We start from the raw sequence: 25628 nt of genomic DNA, 5'->3' as shown, positions 1-25628 counted from the left end.
TGGCGTTCTTCAGACACACTCACCAAAGATTAAGATAAAAATGTACCTGGAGTCGACCTGAGAGAACCAGCTAATTTCCTTTTTTGACAAAGTGTTATTTTTCAAAATGTATCACCTCTCTTTAACCTCCTGAGACCCAGGAAAAGTTTTGGCTTTTTTTTTTTTTTTTAAATTAGCTGCCTATATTGGAAACATCATGATGCAAGTTTTTTCAGATGTATTTTTTCCAAAAAATTATGGAATGTCCTTTGTGGTGGACAGTTTTTTGTTATAAAGCTGTGACACTCTTGGACAGAAAACCCATAGCTGGTTCTTAGGAGGTTAAGTAGCTTTGGCTTGCCATCTAACCTGGCAGAGTTAATATTAATAATAAATAAATTAATCACATCACAGTTATAATTGCAAGCACTTAAACTAAAATTTAAGTACTTTTCAGACCTTGAAGACACAACATTGAAATTCAAGCATTTACTAGGATTTCAAGCACTCATATGAACCCTGATTCACGATCACACATAGAAAGGTCACAAACTTAGTATTTGTTGCTCCTTGTTTTTACCTCCGCCAAGGAGGTTATGTTTTTGCCAGGGTTTGTTTGTTTGTTTGTCTGTTTGTTTGTTTGTCTGTCCGTTAGTGTGCAACATAACTCAAAAAGTTATGGACAGATTTGGATGAAATTTTCAGGGTTTGTTGGAAATGGGATAAGGAAGAAATGATTCAATTTTGGTGGTGATCGGGGGTGGGGGGGCCCACTGATCAGCCTTGGCAGAGGTCTGCGCTCTCCGAGTGCTTCTAGTTTATATTTCAGATCAAAAGGGGGATGACATGATGTTTAAGCCTCCAGGGGAAAAAGGTATATCTGATTTATTTTTACCATCAGTGTTAATCTCAGAAATGTGTTTTCTATTGACAATACTTGTTCTCATTCAAAGGTAGCTGAGAAGAGTAAACTTTTAGGGAGAGGAGAGGACTGAGGCACAGAGACAAATAGTTTGTGAAGGTAAAACGCTATAAAAATATTTAAAGAAGAAAATCAAGGTGAAGCATGTTTTCTTGGTTTCTGAGCTTTAGTTTTTACTGGGAAGGCCCTTTATCCCTTTATGAATGCAGGAAAAATCCAAAAATAATTTAAATAACTTTTTATTGATCTTAGAAATGGATAAACATTAAAAAAAACAATCCATCTTCTCAGGTATGCATGACATGGGCTGCATTACAACATTATTACTGACGTTATGTCATAAACCTGAAACTGCTGCTGAAACACTTGACCAAATCTAACCTGGTGTGAGTCAGCAGGAGTCCATTCAAATCCATCTGTAGTGAAAATACAGTTAGATAAGCTAAGAAAAGCTCTTATATTACTGTCAGGTTTCAATACCATGCAATGATATTCATTATGCTTTTTATTGAATGATATGTATCGGTGCAACTGCATGCAAAATATGCAAATACCTGTGAAATGTTCATTATACGATAAAACATAAGACATTTTCCATTTAGTTAGAAAAGTTTAGGTCTGTAGAAACCATAGCAGCTGCATTTTGGAGTTTTAACTGTAGAGTGACTTAAAATGGGAAAACATTACCTCTGAATGACAACCATCTCTTTTTTTAATATTATTATTTCTACAGTCACAGGAAATTTAAAAGACATATATTAAATCTATACGGGCATAATATAGATGTCTTTTTTTCTGTTGGTTTACTCTTTAATTAAAACATTAACAGAAAGAAGCCAGAATATAAAATATCTCCAGAAACCAGCTGGCAGGCAGACAGTGGTGTTGTCCTACATGTGACCGAGACACAGTTCAGGAGTAATAGTGGCAACTAGACTGAAGGTTTTCACAAAACCATTGATAAAAACAGGTTAAAAAAAGGAATATGTAATACTTTTGGCTCATTTTTGAATGTGACACTAAGACAAAAAGTGGGAACATTGTTGTGGTTGTTCGAGACCCGTCAGTGTGAGTAGAGAGGGTTGGCACAGAGTTTTGTTCACAGCAGGACCAGGTCTTATGAAGTCGACGGCTTCATGCATTAGAGTCTTCGTCTGTTACACTGGGGTTCGGTGAATTGGAAATCTCTTTAAAGAATTCATCATCTTTCAACATGCTCTGATAAAAGACAAAAAGATAAAAGGGAGAAATAAGAAAATAGACAATGGCCATGTGTCCTTAGAAATTTCAAAGGAAAATGCAAATTACGTGCGTTTTCAAGTGCGGACTTGAGGTGAATAAACATTACTGATTAATCATAGTGATACTGCAGGGTATGATACATATGGCTGTAATAAAAGTACAAAAGTAGAGCATTCCACTGCGAAGTTCTTTCACAGATTAGACAGAGGAATAGTTAGGTTTCTTTATCAGTCCACCCTACCTGCTGCTACTACCATGTTTTAGCTTTTATTGGAATATCTGAGAAGACACCAGGGGTCATATGGAGTCAACTGCTCAGTCAAAATGCACATAAAATACAACTATGGAAACACACCTCTGTCTCTATTACCTCCTATGGCTGTTTACATTCAATACAACTTACTGTCAGATTTTGGATTCCCTCTGAAAAAGCGCCAATCTGTCTCACAGTTCCCTCCGAGTCCTCCATCTGTGATAAGAGAAGCTGCTTTAAACCTAATAAAACCACATCTATAGTACTATGCATATCCAGCAGAAGTCCATTAGGTTCTGTACAATTGTTTTCAGCTACACATCAACTGAATGAAAGAGGTTCACCTGTTCTAGCCTGTCGAGGTCGTCCTCGTAGATTTGGAGCTCAAAGCCTTTCTGAAAGCTCCGCCCCTTTGGCATCTCCACATCCATAGGACACACATACTCTTCACTCTCATCCTGCCTCTTCTTCCTCAGGCTGCCAAAGTTACCAAAGGACAGCTTCCTTGGCTGGTGTGTAGGAGGGAAGAGAGGACAAGGCATTCATGTGACTACTTAAGCCAAAAGACCAAATCACCATCATAATCTATGATTTGACTCATGCTTCTTCTTCTGTTTTGAAACACTATAGAGTGCAGACAAGAACAGGCTAATGGATTCTCAATTGGCATAAAACATAACACTGAAGATTGAATAATAAACAACAAATAATGATCAATTGTAGGGTTTGTTTGAATAAAAGATGAAGACAGAAGTATATTCTCATTAATAACCTGGACCTAGAGCCCATCACAGTTGAATTTCTTCAACCATTTTGTCTTTGATTAACCAAAAATATTCTCATAATAACTAATACTGTGGTCTGTGCCATTGCTTTGGCAAATGTACCTGAATAAATCTGGGATTTCTGGAGGATTTAGCTGAACTTATTTCATCAGTGGGACAAAAATACATTACGAAAAGCTCTGTAAGTTAAAGTGAACAGACTTTGAAGAATCACTTTAAGCAGATTTAAATACACTCACTAACCTAGCAACGATAATGTTAAAAACAACCCATGATGCAAAACACTCTGTAAATGCTGCATTCATACTGTTAAATGGCCCATTTCATCAGTCATATTATGATTGTATTACCTTGACCTTGGTGGTTGCAGTGAGCAAAGTATAGTCTGGGTTTTCGAGACACTCCTGTTTGAGCTGCTGAGCCTCTGAACCAATGAGCAGAGTGAAGTGTGTGGCGAGGTGGCGACGCAGCAGGGTCTTATTGGGGGGTATGTTCAGCAGCAGTGCCATGGTCTCCACATTGAAACGTGGCTCCAGAACCTGAGTCATGAGAATACATGTTTAGTGTATAGTTAAAAAACAATGGAAGATCCACTTTAACAGTTTTCAAGAGTCCTCTCACCATCAGGCCTCCGTGCACACCACTGCCTCTCAGGTTAGGAGCGTATTCTGCCAGATCTACAGACCTCAGCCACTCCATCACCCTGTGGTTGGTCCACTGGGAGATCTCAGCCGGTGAAATATTATTCTATGGATAAAAATTCAAAAGGCAATGAATTATCTATGTATTAGAAAGAATGTGTTTAAATCAAATTGTAAGTATTACTATCATGTAATCTCTGTTGTGTGTTAAAATAAACGGACCATACACATTTACAATGTGTGAGAATGCATATTTATTTATGTATTCATCTATTATTTTTCCTTTGTAAGTTGTGACTCCCTGATCCTTCTGTTTGTATTATGTATGTTTAACCATGTTTGTAGTAAATTAAGACAAATACAGTTAAAAAAACAAACAAACAAACAAAAAAACAAGAAAATGAACGGACCTCATCCGATGGCCTGCGACGCAAGCAGTTGGGCTCATAGTTGTTGAGCCGTAGTACTTGAATAGCTCTCTTGATGCTGAGGTGATGCAGGACACTCCCCACTTTGAGAGAAAGCAGGTCATCCTGAATGATAAAACACTATATCAGTGACCCAGTGCATAATTCAATCAATAAAAGATGACTAAATAGATTACTACACAAAACGGCCTTTTCATTTGGCGGCCGACAATAATGTTCTCTGGGCACAAAGCTCTGTGATGTGACTTCAAATATCACAGTGCGAGGGCAACTCATCACAGTCTGAGCACTAATCCTAATGTGACATGACACTGGAGTCATCAGATCTACTTAACTTCAGGGCCTGTGGATGGAGTACACTCATCTCACACTCAACACTCACCACTGTCATGTAGTGCAGCATGCGACCGTCCACCCTGCCCTCATCAAACTGGGTCTTATACTGAGGCAGACCGATGTCATCCAGCCATCCTGAGAGAAATAAAACGAGTAAAAGAGGTCAGGAAAAAAATATTCTGGTTAAACACATAGTTTGACTGGATGTCATGTCTCACATTGGCAGCTTGTACTCACTCGTCACCCAGTTGTAGTCCAGTTTTCCCTTATTATCCTCTTCTTCTGAGCCCAGAGCCTGCAGAGCGAGCTGAAGCTTCTTTCTGTGCAGTGGGTGTTTGATACCGAGCTCCTGAGCAACAACAAATAGAGTGAGAAATACACCTAACATCTCCCAGGAGCTACAGAGTATATTCAATAACAACATAAGGTGCTTTGCTTGTCTTATTATTCCACTTATAATTATTACGCTCACTGACATTAGCATCAAACTCTGCAGACAGATCAACCATTATTAAAATATAACACACCTACATCTGCATCATCTGCAGAACATTATTAGTGACCCTTAAAAAAACAAGTCGGTGCTTTGATGCTGATGAAAACCAGGTTGAAATTCACAGCCCACTTCCTTTACTGAACTCAAGTTGGTTAGCTGTGGGTTTTTTTCCCCAAACAGATGTTTTAAAATAAAAGTTGACTCAAATGAGGTTGCAGGTTTTTCTCCACATGATAAAAAGGTATTGACACTTAATAAATGTGGGTCAACAGTCAACTACATAAAAAATAAGTTTTTAGGATTCATATTAAAAGGGTAGACGTTACTGTATTAAACGAAAACTGCAGGTTAATAGAATTAAGTCAAACTAGCGCTATCTGATTTGGCAGATTTATGGAAGAACAGAATGTTTCGATCTTATTGTTAAAAGAATGGGATTTGTTCACAGTCTTCAGTGCTTGAAAGAACAATGAACTAGTTTGAAATAAAAATCTTGGTGTATGTTAGGTATTTAACCAAGGAAATAAAAAAGTATAAAATGAGTAAACAAAATTAAATCATGACAAAGCTACACCATATCAGAGGAGGAGTTATTTTTAAAAGATAATTCTCCGTAACCCAGAGACATGTGTCTCCAATCATACAGTATGTGCCTCGCTCCGATCAAATAATTGGATTACACAATTAAAAATAACAGACTTATGGTATGAGATGAAAGAAACTTGGACGGCAGTAGAAGAAGCGTACAAAGAAAGACTAAAAACTAAAGCCTAAACAGTTGCCATGACAGTGAGAGGAACCCAAGACCGGCTGTGATAAGTTAAAGGGAATTGGCAACAAATCAAAAAAGCACTGATGCTCCACATTGATATTGAAACCAGTACAAATAGTACAGTACAAATAAACATGTTGTATTAAATACATTATAATTAGGTTTCCTACTTGGTTTAGGAGTGCATTAAATTACACCAACAGTGCTTCTGCTTTATCTCACCCTCTCTAGGTCTTGCTGTGAAGCCTGCAGCAGTGTCTGTCCAGAGGAAATCCACACATGAGCCATGTTCACGTAAAGGCCGAGACCCTGCTCCTGCAGCCAGTCACACACCTGATCCTTGGACCAGCGTGCAAATGGCGCATCCACATCACTAAGAAAAGAGGTGAGAGACAATCAGATGTAGAAAATATACGTAACAGAACATTCTTCTACTTCATGTACGAGTCTGAGCTGTGAGATGCATACACATTCTTCAAGTCTTTGTTGGTCCCATAAAGACTGCTTTGTTAAAAATCCCTGCGCCATCTCCGCATTTCATTGTACACCAGAGATTCAAAACAAGGAAACCACATTCTGCGTCTCATTATTCAGGGTGAATGCACGGACTTACTTGTTGACTCGCTGGAGGTCACGGGACCAGCCCAGTCTGGGTCCTGCTGTGGCTCGGACTCCTCCTCTTTTGAACTCGCCCTCTGGAAGGTTGTCATCCAGGTTGAAAGTGGTGGACTGACTTCTTTTTAGCCTTGAAATAAAAGGATAGTCTTAATATCTGCAAAATCTTTTTTGTCACAAACATAAAAATTATACACACTTGGGTGTCTTAAAAATCCAGTTTGGATTTTTTTTTTTTTTAAATGGACCACCCCCTGAAAATGTTCCAAATGATGAAAAAACATGTTTTATAAACTTTATGGCAGTACTATTTATTTAAGTGGTACCGTACAGCAAGCTTAGTTTACGTAAAGCAAAACATATTGACCTTATTACGTCTTACAATGTAACGTCTGTTACGTCTTACACTGTAATAATTTGATATGTACAAATATTTTAATGAAATAGCTTTATTAAGTTGAGAATTATTTTGTACAACATAATTAGTGACATTTTTTCCAAAATGTTTCAACTTGAAATTTGCAATTGTGCTCATTTTTAGGTGGACTTCTCTTTTGTTGTGCCAGGATACTGGCACCTGTGGGTCTCAACCATTTGTAGCAGGTATTGTCGGTGTTCTTCCTGTTTAGTAAGGACAGGGTTGAAATCCTGAATCAGCTTTACAGCACCTGGGGCAGATCTCAATCAGGGCCCCACATAAGGGCCCCCTCTGCATCAGGGCGGTGCTGGATCATTACTGCTGCTGCTACTGCTTCATCTCCACAGATCCCCCACAGCCCACCTCAGATCCACACGAATATTTGACACTGGCTAATACATTTATCTTGTACTTTTGAAGTAATAAAGGAACAAACAACATCCATTGCATACATAAGTATAAGCATAACCAAAATAACATTCGCTATTTAAAATAGTGGAAAGGGCCTAAAATTGTATGTGGCAGGTTTTTTAGTCAAAAGGAACATAATGACAGCCTGGCCCATTTTAAATAATAATTTAAATTTTTGGGTACTTTTAAGATACGCACATTTTGGCAATTATCGCAAAGGCTTTCCACAAAGTAATTAAACGGCTGTTTTTCAACTATTCCCATATGAATACGGGCGGTCCTGCTTTGCACCAAGACAACCCTTAATAAATGTGTATAAATGAGGATATTTTTAGGTTGTAACCACTTAACTTGCCTTTTCTATCAGCCAGAATTCATACCAGTCAGCATCAACTAATATTTACTAAAAAGTCACTAGAATTTATCTACCATGTCCATATCTTAATACCTGATGATGATGTGTTACAACTTCATTACAACTGTTTACTAATGACTTCTAGACACAATTAATAACCTATGGACAATTTTCAGATCTTCCAGTAGGACTCACTTTCCAAAAAGTTTCTTTATTCCTTTGGATTTCTTCCTGCTTTCTGGGGTTGTAGGGAGCGTGTGGGTGCTATCGCTGTTAGCTGACCTCTGAGGCAGCCCAGCCAGATCCAGATGGTCAGTGCCCTGTCGCTCTGTTTCAGCTGGACAAACAAATGAAGCGCAACATTAGCATCATCAGCGGCTCGGTGTCAGAGCCACGCAGAGATCGGTGGAGACAGAGCTGCTACACGAGGCTGGAGTGGAGACGCAGAAAACAGACAAGACACATGACAGAAAGAGAAGTCACGGTGTGGAGCTTTAAGCCTGCCTGGTACGCATGCATCAGACAAAGTTGAAATCTGACTAAAACAGCAACATTTTGGTTCATAAACTGGAAGTTTATTAGTCACTTTGTTCTCCCAGTAAATGAAGGAGAGTAAGGGTTCATCGCAGCAAGAAAACTGCAAAAGAAAATTTTTAGAGCGAGGGTAAAATACTTTTAGCTGTTAATCTGGATCTATTCGGAGGGTTGTGTTTGGGGAAGGCTTTGACATAAACAAATGATTGTAAACAAATACATGCAGGCACACAAGCAAATCAACATACACAAGACATTTGCTGTATGTTGGAAGGACATCGGAGTTGACACAATGACTCCAGTGGCAAAGGTGTTGTTGTTAAGGATTTGAAACATTGCATTGTAAAAAGGTGTGAGCTGAGTGGATAAGCTTCACAAAGGCAGAGATGTACAGTTAGGATATATTCAGGAGCTTCCTTTGTTTTCTTCAGAGAACTACTGCAGCCCTACAAAGACCTGTAGGCTATACTGTACCTAGCATAGGCGCACTTGCACTCCGGCTGCGGTCTTCATGTGTAACAAAGCACACACAACACACGACAGGGTCCGACAGAAAAAGAACAAGACAGAGGGTACAGATTATGAATGGAACAACATCTGAAAACAGGAGTGGAGAGGTGGAACAAACACAGACACACGTCAACACACACACACAAAAAAAGCACATACATAGGACGGAGGGCATACAACCCAACAGGAACAGACTTCCATAATTAAACGGGGACCACAGTTTGTGTGGGCTGCAAATTATGGTCTTGGGCCATATAGTGTGTATTCCATGGGTGTGGCTTGGGAAAATAAAAAGTTGCACAAAGTGGCAGAAAAACGTCCAAGAAAATCTTGCCCACTAACTATACAACTAATCTAGTCCACAGCGATCTCTCCATCAGAAAAAAAATGTAAATAAAAGGCACTCTGTGTGACATTACATCCTCCAGTTCTGCATTTCCTGCGTTAATACAAGCATCCTCATAATCATGCAACTTGCTCTTACCCAGGTTAGGGGTGCTCGTTGTCTTTTTGCCCCCACGGATCTTGAAGAAGCCCTTTCCAAAAGAAGAACGGGCCTTTCTTGAGCCAAAGCTTTCATCATCGGTGGTGGCAGGCAACGTGGCAGAAGGACCAATGGGTGGCTTTTCACTAATCTTAGTGATCTCCTCACTTGTATTCTGAGGAAACAATTAACAGTTACATATACAGTTATGAAGCAGCAGTGCATTGTGAACAAAGTGAAATAAATTTGAATAAAGACACCAAGAGTGGTATAATGTCTTAGCGCATCTTACAGAACTTAGATATAGGCTAAGAAGAAAAAAAGGGGGAACAAGGGATGCATTATATGACCAAATATTTTTCAAGGTTAAGGACAATTCATGTTTCTTTCCCTGTACATCAACTCAAGGCAAAATCTGATTAAATAAATATTAGAAGGACATGTACGTGCAATATCCACAAACAGCAAGACTAACCGAAAAGCAGCAATCAAAAGGGAGTCAATGTAAATTGTGTGTTTAAAACCCCCCAAAATCAAACATATTCACATTGAATACATGATGTTACAACAAAGGGGTTTTTCATTTTTGTTGAACTAGAATGGTCTCACACAGAAGTCACACAGATCTCTATTTAGTATTTTTTTTTTTAAAAAGATACCAAACAAAAACAATTTTTTTTAATACATAATCCAGCCTAAGGGGAACCTTACCTTTTCATTATTCACTTTCTCCAGCTGCTCCTGGGTGCCAAACTTTGTGCTATCTTGAGTGCTGAAATTATTAATTATTCAAAGAAATTTTCAAAGTAAAAAACTGATTTCTGACTTGAAGTAACGCAATGCTTGTTGAAAGAGACAAAGTCTTTTTCAAAGTTCACCTTTCGCCATCTGTGGGTGTAGACTGTGATACTCGTTCCTGATCAGTGGGACTGGGAGAAGGCGAAGACTCCACAATCAGTCTACTGAGGCTCTCCTTCAAAACGCAACACAAAATGAAAAAAGATGAAAAAAATCAAATACAAATCTGCTGTGTTAAGTGTGCCTCATCACATTAACTTGTAGTTTATCCTGAGGCTTTGAGAAAATGGCAGTCTAAAAATAAATCTGTCTGCGCTAGATAAATCTGTACGTACAGAGCTGACTGGACAGGTTATTAAACTAATTGGCTGTCAAGCTCTTCAACACTTATTTCAAATGTATTAAATTTGTTAGAGCTACTTTCACTGAGCAGCTTTAAAGTCTAATGATACTTGACATTTTTTCTATAAAGCTCGCTATAAATGTTTTGAGACTGGTATTTTAAAAGTAAACAATTAATGACATTTTGTGCTGGACAAACCTCGTCTGGGCTCTTCCTTTTCACTTGTTCCACATCCATCATTTCCTGCTTGTCCTGCTCGACAAATGGAGCACCATTTGACGAAACACCTGTGGAACCCTCACCTTGACTTTCAAAGTGCTCGCTGTCTTTAGCTTTCTCTGGAGTGGAAAATAAATGTAACACTATGAAATAAGATCATATAACAGTGAATGAAATATCACAAACAGCTGTCTGACATAAAGCGGTTGTTTTTTAAATAGATTTTAAAATATCACCTAAAATAAGTGTTTGTGAAGGAAACTTGAATAAACGTTGTTTACTAAAGCTTATAAGCAAATACCATACCATGGGATCAATAAAGGAATATCTTATCTTATCTTATCAAACTCAGGACAAGATAAACACAAACAGCTACAGGAAATTAGAAAAAAGCAATGGTCGCAATGAAACCTATTTCTCAAAATAAAGTCAATACTCGTGTGAGAATTTGGACTTTAAGGCTGAGTTTAGTACCTTTTTTGTCTTCTATTACGTTCAAATTACTCATCTAGTCAAAAACAAACAAACAAAAAAAAAAGACCGTCACCTTTTTTGCCTTGTACTGACATCACCATGTCTTGAACTTTCTTGTACCGCAACAGTGACTGCTTTAGTTCTTCAATCTTACGATCCTTAAAAAAAAAAAAAAAATTATGAAAACCACTTTATCTACATAGCATATTGTTTACAAAGTGCTTATTAAAAATAACATTAATTTAACCATAACTTATCAAACATACCTTCTCCTCATTGGCTGCCATCAATGATTCAACTGCCTTTTTCATTCTCTGCACTTCCACGTCTATCGAGGAGAGACAAAGATTATGAGACAGCTGCAGGGTTCAGAATGTGGAGTATGAGCAGAGTGAAAAGTGACAATGACTCATACTGTAATCCTAAACACGCAGTTCAAACAGAGGCATCCATACAGGCTAAAACATCACTGTCACTTCAGGAACATTTTTAAGTTCTTTTGTTTTTAGAAACTCTGAAATGGATATAAACATTTTCCTTGTATGAGCACTTGTTTCACATATTTAACTTCAGCAGGACATTTTCATTTTTCAAAACACAGACTCTACCTCCCATTTCCATGAGCTGTTTTATGTAAATCCAGGGAAAAAGTCAAGTCATCTAGATTTCTTTTGGAGAGTAACTGTCCACCATACAGGTAGTCACATAAAGCTTCTTAGATGAGATGTGAAATGCCTTAAAGAACCAAAAGAAGTCATGTTGCCTTCTACTAAAGCATGAAGGAGTATGATGGATCACTAAGAATCTACACAGATTGTCTACAGTGATCAGTTCTAGAGCTCTAGTGTAGATTTTAAATAATTTAGTAGAGGTCTGTGCACAAAATGAAAAATGAAACTGGTCCTCAAACACAGATATTAAGACAACACTCAGAATAAAGATACTGTCACAACAGTGAATAGGACAACATTAAAGGTTAGCGTGGCACACACTGGTTGATGAGAGCAGGGAGTATTTAGAGGAGTTTAAGCAGAGATTTCTGGGTAACAGGCTGTGAACATTGTTGAAGGACATGAGGCAGGAGGATAAGTGAGAAGCCTGAATGGTTATGACAGACAACATAATTCATTCCTCATTCCTGTTGAAAACACAAAGCAGACATTCCTTGTTGCTGCTGAGGGTTGAAAACATAAAAAACAAAACAAAACAATGATAATTGGGTAACATTGGATTTGTTCATAGTGATTGTCTAAAACAGTTGTTGGACAATGACGTAGTTTCACAAACGTGGAGCTCTAGATGTGGTCATGTATTGGAACTCCAATGGGTTAAAATGGACAAGCAGAGTTCAGATGGCTCATGCTCGTTCATGCAAACAGGAACTTAGATGGGTGCAATAATGAAGTGCAAAAATAAACACAAGCATAAAACCCCCCTTACGTTTTTCTTTCAGCCTCTTTCTAAGAGTTTCATCTGGATGAGAGACTAAACAGGACAAAGAATTAAGAGAAGAAAAGCTGGTTGGCTACACATTATGAAAAATGTTGATATTAGGGCTGGACATTTAAACAGGAAAACAGTACAACTGAAGTCACTAAGGATGATAAACTTTGGACATTTTTAACAACTCTAAAATCATATCACAGCTACGCCACGAAATAGTCATGTAATAGGAAAACATTTGTGAAATTCTGCCCCATCTGTGTTGGGAGTTTGTCAACACATATGGGGACCTGGACTTCATGGTGAATTCAGGTGTACCTCAGAAACTGTAAAGTCTACATTGCTTTGAATGCAAAAGTGTCTGGGTGCTGTCAGGACTTCATTATGTATCTTGTAAACTCATTAATAATCCAAAATGTAACTAATGAACACTCTTTTGTCAGGCATCATCAATATGCTCTGGAAACTTCATCAAAATATATATTACAGGATAAATATCATTATATTTTTAGCAAATCGCCCAGCCCTGGTTGACACTTTTCCTGCCTTCTAGCTAAGAATAATCATCACAAAGTTATATAACATACAACAGACATTAGATTTGTTTTAGTACGATGCCAGACTTCAGTAAGGCTATTCAGTTGCTGGACTCTCCCACCTCTCTCTGTGGGATCTGTACTGCACGCGGCGACAGCTTTGAAGCCCGTCTCATCCTGTAGTCGCCTCATTTCTCCGTCTTTGCCCTCCAGCTGCCTCCTCAGTATGGCAAGTTCCTCCTGTCAAAGAGAGGATACCAGTGAGAAAATTCCCTTTACACTGACACTAGTTCTCCCCTCCCCCCACGCTACAAACAGGCCACAACAACAACAAAAAAAAGGTCCACAGATGCTGACGTGGCACACTAGCATGCAGCCCACACCTGTTCTGAGGAGTCATGTGTGTGAGGCAGGTGGTAAGCACTGAGGTGATAACAAATAATGGATTGATTAAATAAAACATCTTACAGTGATTTGAACAGGAGGCTTGGTAATGATAGGTCAAACTGTAAGGAGGTTTTAGAAAACAAAAGGAAAACGAGGAAACCAGTGGGGCAAGTGGAAAGTAAAGAGAAACACATGAGAACAAACTCAAGAAACTAAATTAAAACATACCTCTGGTGTTAGAAAAGGTGAATGTGTACCTAAACTGGTGCCTTGTGGATATAGCTTTGGAGAAGAGTATTTCTCACTACGCTGAACTCACTGAACTAAGCAGTTCAGTAAATTTAGAGATTTCATTGTTTGCAACAGTGACATCATTTTGCCTACAAGATTAAGACCAAAACTTGGAAAGCTGCTCGAATACCGGGTTTAGTGAAAAATGTCAAAAATAAAACCAGAAGAGGAGTCAAAGGGAGAGGTCAAAAACCATAATCATACAGCAAGCACATGAGTTATCCCGAGAAAAGCCAACCTTCATAGCTTGGAGTTTGTGCTCTTTCCTCTGTTTTTCATACTGCATCTGGCCCATTTTGATTTTCAGGCTAGAAAGCTTGGCCATTAGCGACTAGTAGCCAAGAGGCAAAAAAGGAAGAGAGAGAATATAGAGATGCAAGAAGTGAAGACAGATGAGGTCATAAGAAGAAGGAATAATAATAATGACTCAAGTAAAGCTTGAGTAAGTGCATTTAAAAGAGATACACATATGTGCAAAGAAAGATTTCTGTAAAAACAGAAAAGAGAACAGAAACAGACAATGAGGTGATGTGATTTCTGAACCAGTGTTTACTCAAGTACACATCTCAAAGGTTGCCAGGATATAGTACAGTTTTGGAGAAACAAGATGATGGCATGAATAACTTTCACCACATGATGACAGATTTTTAAGTTGTTGTTTATTCAGTTTTTTTTTTTTTTTTTTTACTTAAAGTTTGTTTACCAAAGTGGTTGTGGACAGTTAGTTCCAGATATTGCTTTGACTGAAACTGGAGAAAAAAAAAAACACCTTGGAAAACTTTCACTTCCCAATAGGAACTCACCTTTGTAGATTTAAGTTTCTTTTCGTACTGTAACTTTTCAGTCTCCAGCTCTGTCATTCTGTACCGCAGTTCATTAATTTCAAGAATCAAATCCTGAAAGAAGACAAGACAATTCCATATCACACAATAACAATGGTAAACAAAAACCTAAAATTAAGTCAATACAAAAAAACTGAAAATTTGAATTCCAATGGAAAATAAAAGTAAGCCTTTATCTAGACCCGTGCTTGTATATCAAAGATTTGACGTAAATGAAGATCCATTAAAAAAAAAAAAAATCTACGTTTTCTGTTACAGGTCTTTAAAAACTAGTACATTTCTACCTGCAATATTTGAACTATGGTTTCAATCAAATGTTCATATCATTCTAACATAATTCATATTAACATCTAGTATTTTAATGCCGTAAAGACTTGCTATCAGCATTTCAAAGGGCTGTACTCTATGGAGAGTAGAGCTGATAAAATGAGAGGAAGCCATTTGCAGAAAAGAAGTGATTTCTGTGCAGTGAGGCAGAACGTGGACATCAGCTTTTTGTTCCAGTCGGGCGGAAGAGACAACAGAGCTGCTACAACAATAACATGAAGTGTCTGAAAGCTTTCCAATCTTTCTGCACACTGAGACCGCAAATCTCCCCATCTCTAGTAAACATGATTATCTTAGTGTTTGTAAAGCCTCTGACCAAAAGAGTTACAAGTTCAAATATGATAAAGAGAAAGATAATCGACTGTGGACAACAGTTTTTAGTCTAGATCACAACAAACTCCACTGGAATATTTCCACTGGCCTGATCCGTGAATGCTGACATTCCCTTGAGTTGTTGCAAGATTTTTCTGCATCCAGATGTCCTTCTCCCACATGGGTGTCAGTGAATGAGTGTTTGTGTGTGTGTACTGAGGTGAGAGAGGAAAGAGAGCGGCAGAAACAAAGAGGATTCCTGTCCTGAGCATTAGCCCACATACCTCACTGTCCCTAAATCTGTCATCAAAGTCCAGTCTCTCCTTCTCCATGGAATTCAACTTCAGCTTTAAGTTGGACACTTCAGAGATCAGCTCGAGCTTCTGGTTTTCAAGTGCTGTTCTGCAAAGAAGCTCCTGCAATGATAATAAACAATGCTAATAAATCAATACTGTAGTTGCGTGGCCATCATGAATCTTAGGAATGTTAGGTATTGTGGTAGCTGTAAACATTCATAATATGGATGAAAACTACAGTATATTGACAGAAGAATGTGAATCTTAGATCTTTCAGTCTCTTTTGTTGTTAATGGTAGAGCTTCCCTTTTTGTTTTATTACAAAAACATACACACACCTGTTGCAACATCTCCTCAGTGGCATTGAGCTTCTCCCTGTGCTCGTCTAAACACAGATCCAGATCCCGTATCTTCTCACCCTGTGCCTCCACCTGGTCTGTCAGTACACTCACCTGCATGAAACCAAGAAGTCTCAATTGAGCGAAGCATTTAACAAAGTCTAACAGTCTAGCAAAGACATTCATTTGAGTTTTGGTTGTTGGATTTGTACCTGAAGCACCAGAGACTCCTTATCACTCTCTAGTCGGGAAAGCCTTTCCTGGTAATGGTCTCCTCCACTCAGAGGGATGTGTCCATTGGACTACAGTTGAAGAATGTAAGGATTAGGAATATTGTTAGAAAGGAAGCAAATTTACGGCCACAGAGATGCGTTGCATGTTTCTGAAGGTATATTAATGATATTTATGGGTGTGTGCCTCTGCAAACCTTTCATGTTCAGTATAGTGACCTCTGGAGCTTCACATCAAAGCAACAGATTAGACTGTTTTTACCTTGCACAAACAAAACCTTACATGGCGGTACAGAGTGAGTTAGAGCATTACACTAAAACTCTGGCATCTATCTGGCATACAGCCCATCACTCTCCCAAACACAAGTCTTTCGCCCAAGAAGTCGCTGTGTTTCTCACAGCACCATGGCTGTGACACTGACAACACCAGCAGTTCATGTAGAATTCCCACAGACCTCAGCTGAGGAGCATAGTTATGTTTTTGCTTAGCAAACAAAATGGTTGTGTTTTAGCACACAAGGCTGATAGTCCATGCTTGTCTTCAGTCTTCACAGTTTTAATTCGGCACACAGAATGAGCAAGATAAGAAGCAAACCAGATGTGCTAAAGCTTGTTTGTAGCACATTCTGTCCAACAATCACAAGTGAGATCACTTGCCTGCTTACAACACTTTATTCATTCCAAAACTGGGACTTTGTCACCCTTCACCACCACATGAACAGAAATGTGGATGTCATTATTTCTACATTCAGCTGCATATGTGATCCAATATGGCATTAATTACATAATGGAAGAATAAGGTGGCAGGTATTCTCTGTAGATTTAGTTCAATATGATAACATGCTAAAAGGAACCCTAAATTTTCACACTATTTTTGTCTAGATTTCTATGTGATTTACTTAATGATCTCCAGCTTCAGTGATGATGTTTATAGGGGTTCTGTTTCAACATTTTATATCTAAGACTTTTTAAGACCACCACGAAAGCACTTCAAGATCTATTTCATGTATTGTCATATTGGGACCTTACATTCATAAGGTCCCATATTCCCAGTGTCAATTCAGAACAATAACGAGTGATAACAAGCATTTGCTGATGGCATTTTCCACTAACTTTTTCCAGGACATGCCTTCATTTCCAAGCCCTCTTAGTTGGGCATTTTAAAACATTTTAACTGCTAAAATTCAGAATGACTTCTTAACGTACTGAAACTCTGATTTAATGGTATTAAATAATATAAAAAAATAAATAAAAAATAAGCATATACAAACACACTTGTTTTTAATTGACACTAACAGCGGATTTCCATATCTATCATCTGCACTGTGCGAGTTTTTGTTTTGTAAACTTTGCACAAAGTTGTTTTGTCAGAGGTGAGATTCTTACCAGGTGACCCTGTAACCACTCCACCAGACTGTCAGCTGTAGAGTCAGGGATCTGACAACGGAGGCTCTCCCTTTCGTCTGTGTCCATCAACTCCAGGACACTCCGTAGGTCTTCCAGAAGGTGAAGTGCCCGCAGGCTGCCCATGAAAGGAGAGGTGGGCGACTGGCAGTCAAACAACCCGTTAGAGTAGTCCAGAGCCTTGGAGCCTGAGGTGAAGTAGAACAGAGAAGAGCAGCTACATCTTAAACGAATGAAAACTATCACTTAGTAGTCTTCTATATTTTCAGGAGTTCAAGTCGATGTGGATGGTTTAAATCACTCTATATGGAGATGCCCTTTGATGCCACTAGTTTGATCTCATTTTACTTGTTAAAATACCTGTTAATTTATTGTTCAATGTCTCTAACTGCACAGATGCATTAGTTTGTACTCACTGTTTTGCAATTTGCAGCTGTCAGAAAAAACATGTTGGAAGTAACAAAAGGGATATTAGGTTGACCAGACAATTTGTTACTGGATCCCAATTCACATTCTTATGTCATGCTGCCTGATATGACTCAAAGGCACAAAATGGGGACAAATTAAATGTCGACACTGTTCTGTTCGGACAAACTCTAAACTCCAGACATCACGTGATCTCAAATGTCAGCCCTGCATGAAACCATAACATTACACTAGATTAACTCTGAATCTTATCAACCCTAAGTGAAGACAAAATATGGTGTATAGTGACAAGTTGTGAGACATCTTTACCTGCTATAATGCCATCCATCTGCTCCAAGGCAGCTGCCAACATGTCACTGGCATCTGACATCATCTTTAGTCACTGATGAATCTGAAATAAGGGCACAAAACATGGTTTAAAAGATTTAAAAACCACAAATTAGTAACTGAACGACTAAATGTTGACTCTTTCTGCCAGACCTCAGATCAGATAGTGCACTGAACAGGAAGTAGAGATTAATATTAATATCAACATTCATTAACATTCCTTTTATTAAGAAACTTCAATAAGTTTCTGTTCCGTGTTGTGACATGAATCACTAGAGCACCTAATTTATGCATGTATGAATATTAACAGTGTACAGTGGAGACAACACCAGCAGACCAGTTACAGCTTTAATGTCAAAGGTACAGCAATTTTTGTCTTCAGCATGTCATTACAAAAAGCTCCCACCCAGGAATTAGACTGCAGTACATCCTGAACAACATTCATTGCCAAAAGAGGATGTTTTCTCAAGGAACAGTAAAAAACTGAGCAATACATTAGAAAGGCGTCCTTTCAAAGCAGTTACAGGATATGCCATCATCTGTACAAATTGAAAATTAAAAAAAATACTAAACAATGCAAAAAAAAACAAAAAAACAGCTTTATGTTGTGGAGACTGCAGCAAAATTATGTTGAAGGGGGCTGATGAATAATGCATTTCTGAATATCAATGAGGTCATTTACTTAAAATATTGGCACAATGAATGTCCTTCCAATAGGACACTGGACACTCTGTTTGGAGCTGAGAGAAGATACATTTTAGTGTCACAGTTCTGGACATGAGCCCAAACAGCACAGCAGTCTCTTTCTCTTTGGATGTCAAACCAAAAGGCCCTGCTGTAAGTATTAATGCATGCACAAACATGAATGCAAAGGCTGTCTTCACACATACAGAAAACACACACACACCTCTTCCTTTAATCAGCTGCCTCACATCCTGGGAGTGTCCGACTTGGGGACGTAGCACATTTTCAAACTTTATGGAAACCACCCACAGACCTAACACTGTTATTTCAACATTCCTGTGGTCACGTTTTCCATTATGAGTAAAATAAGCATGCGCTAAAACATAAGGATCTTCCCAACACACAGCAGGCTAAAGGGAGAAAAGAAAAATCAGCATGCCACTCAGTTCCATAGTAAACTGCTGACTGGTTTCCAATTCCAACTAAAAGGAAAAAAAACTTAGAATGACTCTCAGTCTGAGCAAACAAGCAGACATATGTCAAAGCAATGACCTGAAGTTAAATAACTGAATAATGTTATAAAATGGTGCATTTGGAGAGGCATCCACTGAAAACCACCAGGAGCGCAAGAATAAATATCAGAAAAAAGCAAAAACAGATTAGGGCTATGGTTTGTGCCTGTACTGTCATAAGATTTTCTACTGTTTTTTCTTTGTCACACATAACACTGCAACATTTTTAATCATTTGGACATTGTTTTATGTTGTTCCACATAATACAGACACAGGATTTTTTTGTGAAAGCAACACAAACTAACATGGAAGAGAATGAACAGGGTATTTCTGAACAGCAGAATGATTCCCACTGGCCAAGACAAAATGAGGAGGGGCTACCTCTGTGACATGGATGTTACAGAAATCTGTTGCAAATTGTGCCACAGACACAATGGACTCAAGCATTAGGCCTAAAATTTGACATTTTGTTGCAGTCCTGATTGAAAACTTGCATATAAGGCCTAAAATATATGTCAAGTATATCATTTACATGTTCATAATGGACTTTCCATGTGGTCATTTTTCATACACAATGTATTAATATGAGATCATTGATCCAAATTTGCAACCACACAACAGTGATCTTCAGTGCATGTTTGGTTAAATAAGAAGAATGTTGGAATACACTAGCATAACGCAGGAAAAGCCTGCCGTACGGAAAAAAAAAAAAATCAGGAAGGCCATCGAGAGCAGTCAACACACTCCCTCAGCTGATGCAGAACAGAAAACTAGTCTTGACTATGTGGATCAGGATGAGTCAAACTGGAAAAGAAGGTCTCCAGGGTATCCCTTTAAATACCCGAGTCAGGCTTTCACTCGCACCACAAAGGCAAACATGGCTGAGGTTTGCACATGGCTTTCGGCAAACATAGGCTTACTTCAAACACCGCAGGCCAAGACCAGACATGCTGCCTGGAAACCTGCTGTCCATGTGTCAAAGATCCTGTCTCAGAACACTTATGGCATCATCCTGGATTCAGTGGAGACAAAGAAAGTCTAATTACAGAGAAGTGCAGTCTGTCCTCCAGTTCTGGGATGCCTCTATGGTGTTAGTCACATGTAAACACAACAGAGCTGTCCATCAAGATGACACCGCCAGACTGAGTTTTACTGTTTGATCTTTTTGTAGCTATTAATAAAATCTGGTACCTGTTTCTTCTGTTATTTTATGTGCTACTTAAACTTCATTACATCATCTGGAACAGTCTGGTTATTCCATGGATTTTCACAAATAATTTACTGTACTTAGTTTTTATGCTCCAAGCTGCTGGAACATGCTACCTAATCACATAATAAGTGTTCCCACTATGTCATCCTTTAAAGGACGAATGAAAATTTTCCTTTTTTCCTTTACTTTTCAGTGCTCTTTTATTGTCATCCTTAGTGGGAATGTTCATGATTCACATTTCCTCTTATTTGCAACATTTTTTATTTTTATTGATTATGTCTGTGTTCCTATGTAATACTAATGCACATAGGTTTTGGATGCACCTCACTCATTCTGCTTCCACCTGTAATTAAATGTGCTATGTAAATAAAGGTGTTTCCTTTTTTGCTCCATGTGGTTTCTACTTTTGCTATCACTTCACGCTGTATTCACTGTTTGTGATGAAGCATTTGACTGTTCTCCAAGTTGTCCTAATCACATTATAAAGATAGTTTACAAAAGGGATGGACAAATTATCCACAACTATAGCTACTACAGTATAATACATACACAAGGACTGGAAAATGTGCATTTTTGATTGACTAGTGTTTCTGATCACATATTATAAAAATACCAGCTGAATTAAGCTGCTTATTAACAATCTGACTTGAGCTCTAATGTAAATATTCATCAACACATGGTTTGTCTCTCTGTTGGTACTTCGATATGATTACATCCATAGCAATGTAGTATCGAAACAGACATCTCAAAAAATTTGAACAAGCAAGCATCATTTCCAAAAACAAAGTCCTACTGTCGGCCCCTCTATAAGCGCCACTTACAGCAAACATAAGACACACAGAGAGGGCTATTGTTCACGGTGGCAGCAGGGTATTTTGACTGAGAGGAACGAGAAGACAAAGACAGAGAGGAGGGAAAAAAAAACGCGATGCAACGCTACAATACACATGGCATTTACAACAACACCTGCCTGCACAGTCTTTTCAGATGCCAAGAGCCACAAAACAAAACCAAGAGACAAAAAAAAAGAACTAATTCAAAAAGCAATCTTGCCCATTGGTGAAAACAGCCATATAATTCATGAGACACGCAAAGAATAATGAATACAAGGGGGAGAGCAGACCACTTCAGTGTCTCTTCAAATCCATCAGCTCGAGTTCCTTCAGGCAAGCAAAACCATCCTCACAGAACAGTCCAGACTAATGAATCTCTGGTATTAGAGAGAAAAAAAACTTGTAGCCCCTGAATCCCTGAATATCTAGTACACTACACTACACTCACACACACATACACACACAGGAAATGGTAAACAAAATATAAGCCGCAGGACCACTTGTCTCTGAGGGAAATGTGTTTACAGCAGACATGCAACTGGCTTTAACAGCCTGTGTTGAGACAAGTTTCACTGGTGGTAAAAAGGCCTGCGGGGAGAGGAATTTACAGTCCTGGCATAAATCATACTGCAGCTTGAAGCTGTACTTTTTCGTATTTAATTTAGGTAAATTCCTCAAAAAAAGGTAACAATTTCTATGGAAATGAAGAATAGATACCAGACTTACCACATAACACTCTCCAGATATTATGATAAGGACGACAGGTACAGACAGATTGTGATGAATTTGCCTGTTTAATCTTAGGCTAATGATTACAAATGTGCCTATTTTTTTATTGATGTATGGTTCTTATTCTATTATGGGAGGAATTAAAATGAAATATCTTGAGTCAACCAGACCTGCATTCAGCTTTTATATTTTATCTTTACACAATGTTTCCAAAACATAATTTTAATGTTTTCTTGAAATAACATGGCATTTTAGTTCATGTAGGGGATGCTCATCTAATCCTGACTGAAAATATCGTTAGTGCTTAAGTAATGTTGTGCTCTGTTTTTGATCAAAACAAGTGTTACAGCTTCTCTTTATACATTATATTCACTGGACAGAGTATGTGTGGAATTAAAGGTGCAGTATGTAAGAATTATGTTCTAAGTAATTATAAAATGGCCCTGATTGTCACCAGACATTAAGGAATCATGTTCATTTTAAATACTGACATCACTGACAGTAGTAGTCCAGCCAGAATATTTGCATTTGAAAAGCTCAGTGTCAGCCCCAAAATGATGTTTATGTTGTCATTGTGTGTTTTGGTCTGATGCTCCGCCCATCACCTGTCTTCCATTCACCAAGTCAGTAGCTTTTCAGCATCCAGGTTACCAGTTCCCACTGAGCTGCAGCTGGAACATTTCTGATCATAAATGTCTGACGTTAATAAACCTAAAAGGACTCTTATTATTCTGAAATATGTCGTGACAAAGTGAGAAACAAAACAAGGATATGTATAGGAGATGCTTTTGAAACATGGAGACGGCTGAAAGCAGAGAAGAATTTGAAGACCAACACCGGATCTCCCTTAGTCCAACCACCTGGTGAGAACCACTGAGAGCCAGGGCCGCGGTGTCTTCAACTGGTCCCAGACTATCAGAGCCTTCTCCTGGGGCTGGGCTGCAGTCTCTTCTCCTGGCCCTGGTGAAAAGACTGCCGGTCCGGGACTGGTGAAGAGACCGGGTACCGGTGTTGGACTTGTCGCTTGCCATGGTAGCTCCTTGTAGTACAGTGTTTTCTGTGGAAGTGACCTCTTCATGTAGCAGTGTGTGATCCAAAGGGGGGTTCGGTAGTCCAGCGTCCATGGTTCGGCCAGGGGGTGGTTGTACGGTAGTGATCCGTGCTGCTTGTACTTCACGGAAGTAAAAGTGAGACTTAAGGCTCATTTACCTTTTCCCTATCTCCTGAATCTTCGCAAACTTTCATTGGAGTGGGCAGGACGTTTGTCCTGGCCTATTATATATTATACTTACTAGCAGCATTGTACCCGTGGTTCCATTGTATGATAGTGCCCTCCCGTGGTGCAACAGTAGCACTGTACCTGTACAACCTCTTATGCTGCAACATCGATCACACAACGATCACACATCGATGGGACACGGGGCGATCACACGTTGATGGGACACGGGGCGAGGCCGAAACGTGCATTATATAGTAGGATGTATAATAAGTCTGGTGATGATTTTTTTTAAATGAAATTTATGGTGTGGTGGCAAGGATTAGTGGAAACGCTAGTAGTAGATGCTCATGCTGGATCTGGCAACCCCTAGTCTGGGGGAAGGCGGAGAGGATACCATGCTCTACAGTATTTTAAATGTGATTGCAGTACCAGTTTTGGCCACAATCCTACATATGACACCTTTAAAACACTTCAAACATCAGACGTGAAATGCTTGAATGTTATTGTTTTCAATGTTAAAAGTGCATGAAACAAAACTGTGGAGTACATATACAGTTGAGGTATTCAGTAGCCGTCTGCAGCACACTACTCTTGAATAACCTGCAGCTATTTCCGACATGGGTGGCAGGCAGAACACATCATAACTAATTTTGTACCACCAAATAACCAGGCATATACGACAACAAGATGTGGGTGTAAATCAGGCTGGCGCGAACTAAAAATATGAAACCCACAAGGCATCTGTGCAATGTATGACGTAGTGTAAACACACAGAATAAAACCTGAAAGTTATTTTTACAAACATACAGTTTATATGTTATAAAATTACACATGAAAACAACTTAGGTAAAAGTAAAATATCAGCACATGGTACAGACAACTGCAAGAGCTGAGGGTTGATATGCTTCTTGAATGAATTCTTGCTTGCATATTTGTGCTGTCAAGACAAGTACTAGGTCTGACATTGAAAGTCCTCCTGGGGTTTCCCTGAAACATTTTGGAGGACAACCTCAAGGCAGAATATCATACCATGTACGATACAGTCTCATTAACTTCTATGCTAAAAAGGAAAAGGCAACAAAAACTCAAAAGAACCAAAAAGTTCAGAAGCAGCTGAATCATTGGCAAGGGTGGGACTTCTGGGCAAACATGCATAATGTTTTGGAAAAACAGTTGAAAAGACCAAACAGAGGAGGTTAAAGGGATCGGCCTGTGTACAATGTAACAACTGATCACATTTCATGGCTTTGAAAAGTTACACACTGTAAACTCTGAACTACCTAGCTCTGTTTACTGTCTGGGTCGCTTCACCTTGGACAACACCATCATAATGGGCGCTAAAAGGAAATCTCCACAGTAAGCACAACCTCAAGGCAACATCAAACCAAATGAAGGGTAGTTTGTGCATAAAGATGTGGCCTCAGGCAGTGGGAGTAACTCACCACAATGTCTGCTAGACAAGGGCTGCGTCTGTGGCACTCATAAACTACACTGACGCTTTACGCCAGGGGTCTTTAGCGTCAGTGTACGCTAAATGTGTAAATCAGTGTACGATATGAATAATACCGTGGACTTTTTACAGTTTAACGACAAAAAGTTTTGACTTGTGAAGATAAAACAACGTTTACAGTGACGTTACCTCCTTTTACTGCTTCCGACAACACAGCTCATTAAGCTAGTTTAGTCTTAACGCAGCTTTATTTTTTGCCAAAATGTGTGAAATTATATTTAAAAAAAAGTTCTATTTGACTTATCTGGGGTGTTGTAGACTCTTATATATAATGTTATTGTTATTTTTGTGAAGTCCTGTTGCAAAGACTTAAATGAAGTTTCAGGCTTGGAAAACTGTTGACCGTTAAACACTGAAGGGACAAAACGTGAACGTGTGCATCAGCTCGAGCCACAACAGTCGTTTGTTTCGTTGGAGAAAAATTAGTGGAAAAAATGACAAATCACTGTCAAACAACAATTCCAAAACACTCACCGTAACTCAGCTGGAAGTAATAACAGGATTTTCGTTTATTGCTTTCCTTCAGTGTTCACCCTAAAAGTCCACAATGGTTCTTTTCTCAACTTCTCCGTGCCCACCAGTGCCCCCGGTTGTCCACATCGCTACGCCATGATGTCGAAGTGACGGCTAGTTGGAAAACTGGGGTCGTCATGGCTGGAAAACCCCGCCCCTCCCCCGCCCTTCCCCCGCCTGGATTGGCCCCGGAGCAGGAACCGGTGCAGTAGGTGGAAGTCCCGACGCGTTCAAAGTCCCGCCG

The 25628-nt window shown here is 38.9% G+C and overlaps 1 protein-coding gene across 12 annotated transcripts; it reads right to left on the bottom strand.

Annotated features, from left to right (window-relative positions):
- Window positions 1–1124: 1124 nt before the first annotated feature.
- Window positions 1125–25503, bottom strand: ppfibp1b (PPFIA binding protein 1b). 12 transcript variants are annotated; one of them, XM_030136055.1, is made up of 28 exons: window positions 25346–25503; window positions 18151–18238; window positions 17404–17609; window positions 16000–16089; window positions 15788–15901; window positions 15438–15569; window positions 14476–14568; window positions 13911–14003; window positions 13117–13234; window positions 12456–12500; window positions 11282–11343; window positions 11089–11173; window positions 10521–10660; window positions 10060–10154; window positions 9893–9953; window positions 9182–9356; window positions 8662–8694; window positions 7849–7990; window positions 6468–6599; window positions 6077–6227; window positions 4824–4935; window positions 4633–4721; window positions 4233–4355; window positions 3803–3928; window positions 3532–3720; window positions 2741–2905; window positions 2547–2612; window positions 1125–2119 (listed from the first exon to the last, which is right to left on the bottom strand). In XM_030136055.1, the coding sequence occupies exons 2-28, from the start codon at window positions 18218–18220 to the stop codon at window positions 2036–2038; spliced, it is 2991 nt and encodes a 996-aa protein (XP_029991915.1). In that variant the 5' UTR covers window positions 18221–18238; window positions 25346–25503; the 3' UTR covers window positions 1125–2035. The 12 variants fall into 12 exon arrangements, with proteins under 12 accessions (XP_029991915.1, XP_029991916.1, XP_029991917.1 ...); XM_030136056.1 differs by having other exon boundaries at window positions 18157–18238; XM_030136057.1 differs by lacking the exon at window positions 8662–8694.
- Window positions 25504–25628: the final 125 nt, after the last annotated feature.

The sequence above is a fragment of the Sphaeramia orbicularis genome, chromosome 6 (genome assembly GCF_902148855.1).
Source record: "Sphaeramia orbicularis chromosome 6, fSphaOr1.1, whole genome shotgun sequence".
NCBI classification, from domain to species: Eukaryota; Metazoa; Chordata; class Actinopteri; order Kurtiformes; family Apogonidae; genus Sphaeramia; species Sphaeramia orbicularis.
This window is presented reverse-complemented; position numbering and strand designations above follow the sequence as displayed.

Coding starts and splice junctions, on each gene's coding strand:
- ppfibp1b (XM_030136055.1), bottom strand. CDS start 18,220: ATGATGTCAGATGCCAGTGACATGTTGGCAGCTGCCTTGGAGCAGATG. Junction 6,600..7,848: donor ATAAAGAAACTTTTTGGAAA/GTGAGTCCTACT, acceptor TTTTATTTCAAG/GCTAAAAAGAAGTCAGTCCA. Junction 6,228..6,467: donor GACCTCCAGCGAGTCAACAA/GTAAGTCCGTGC, acceptor CTCTTTTCTTAG/TGATGTGGATGCGCCATTTG.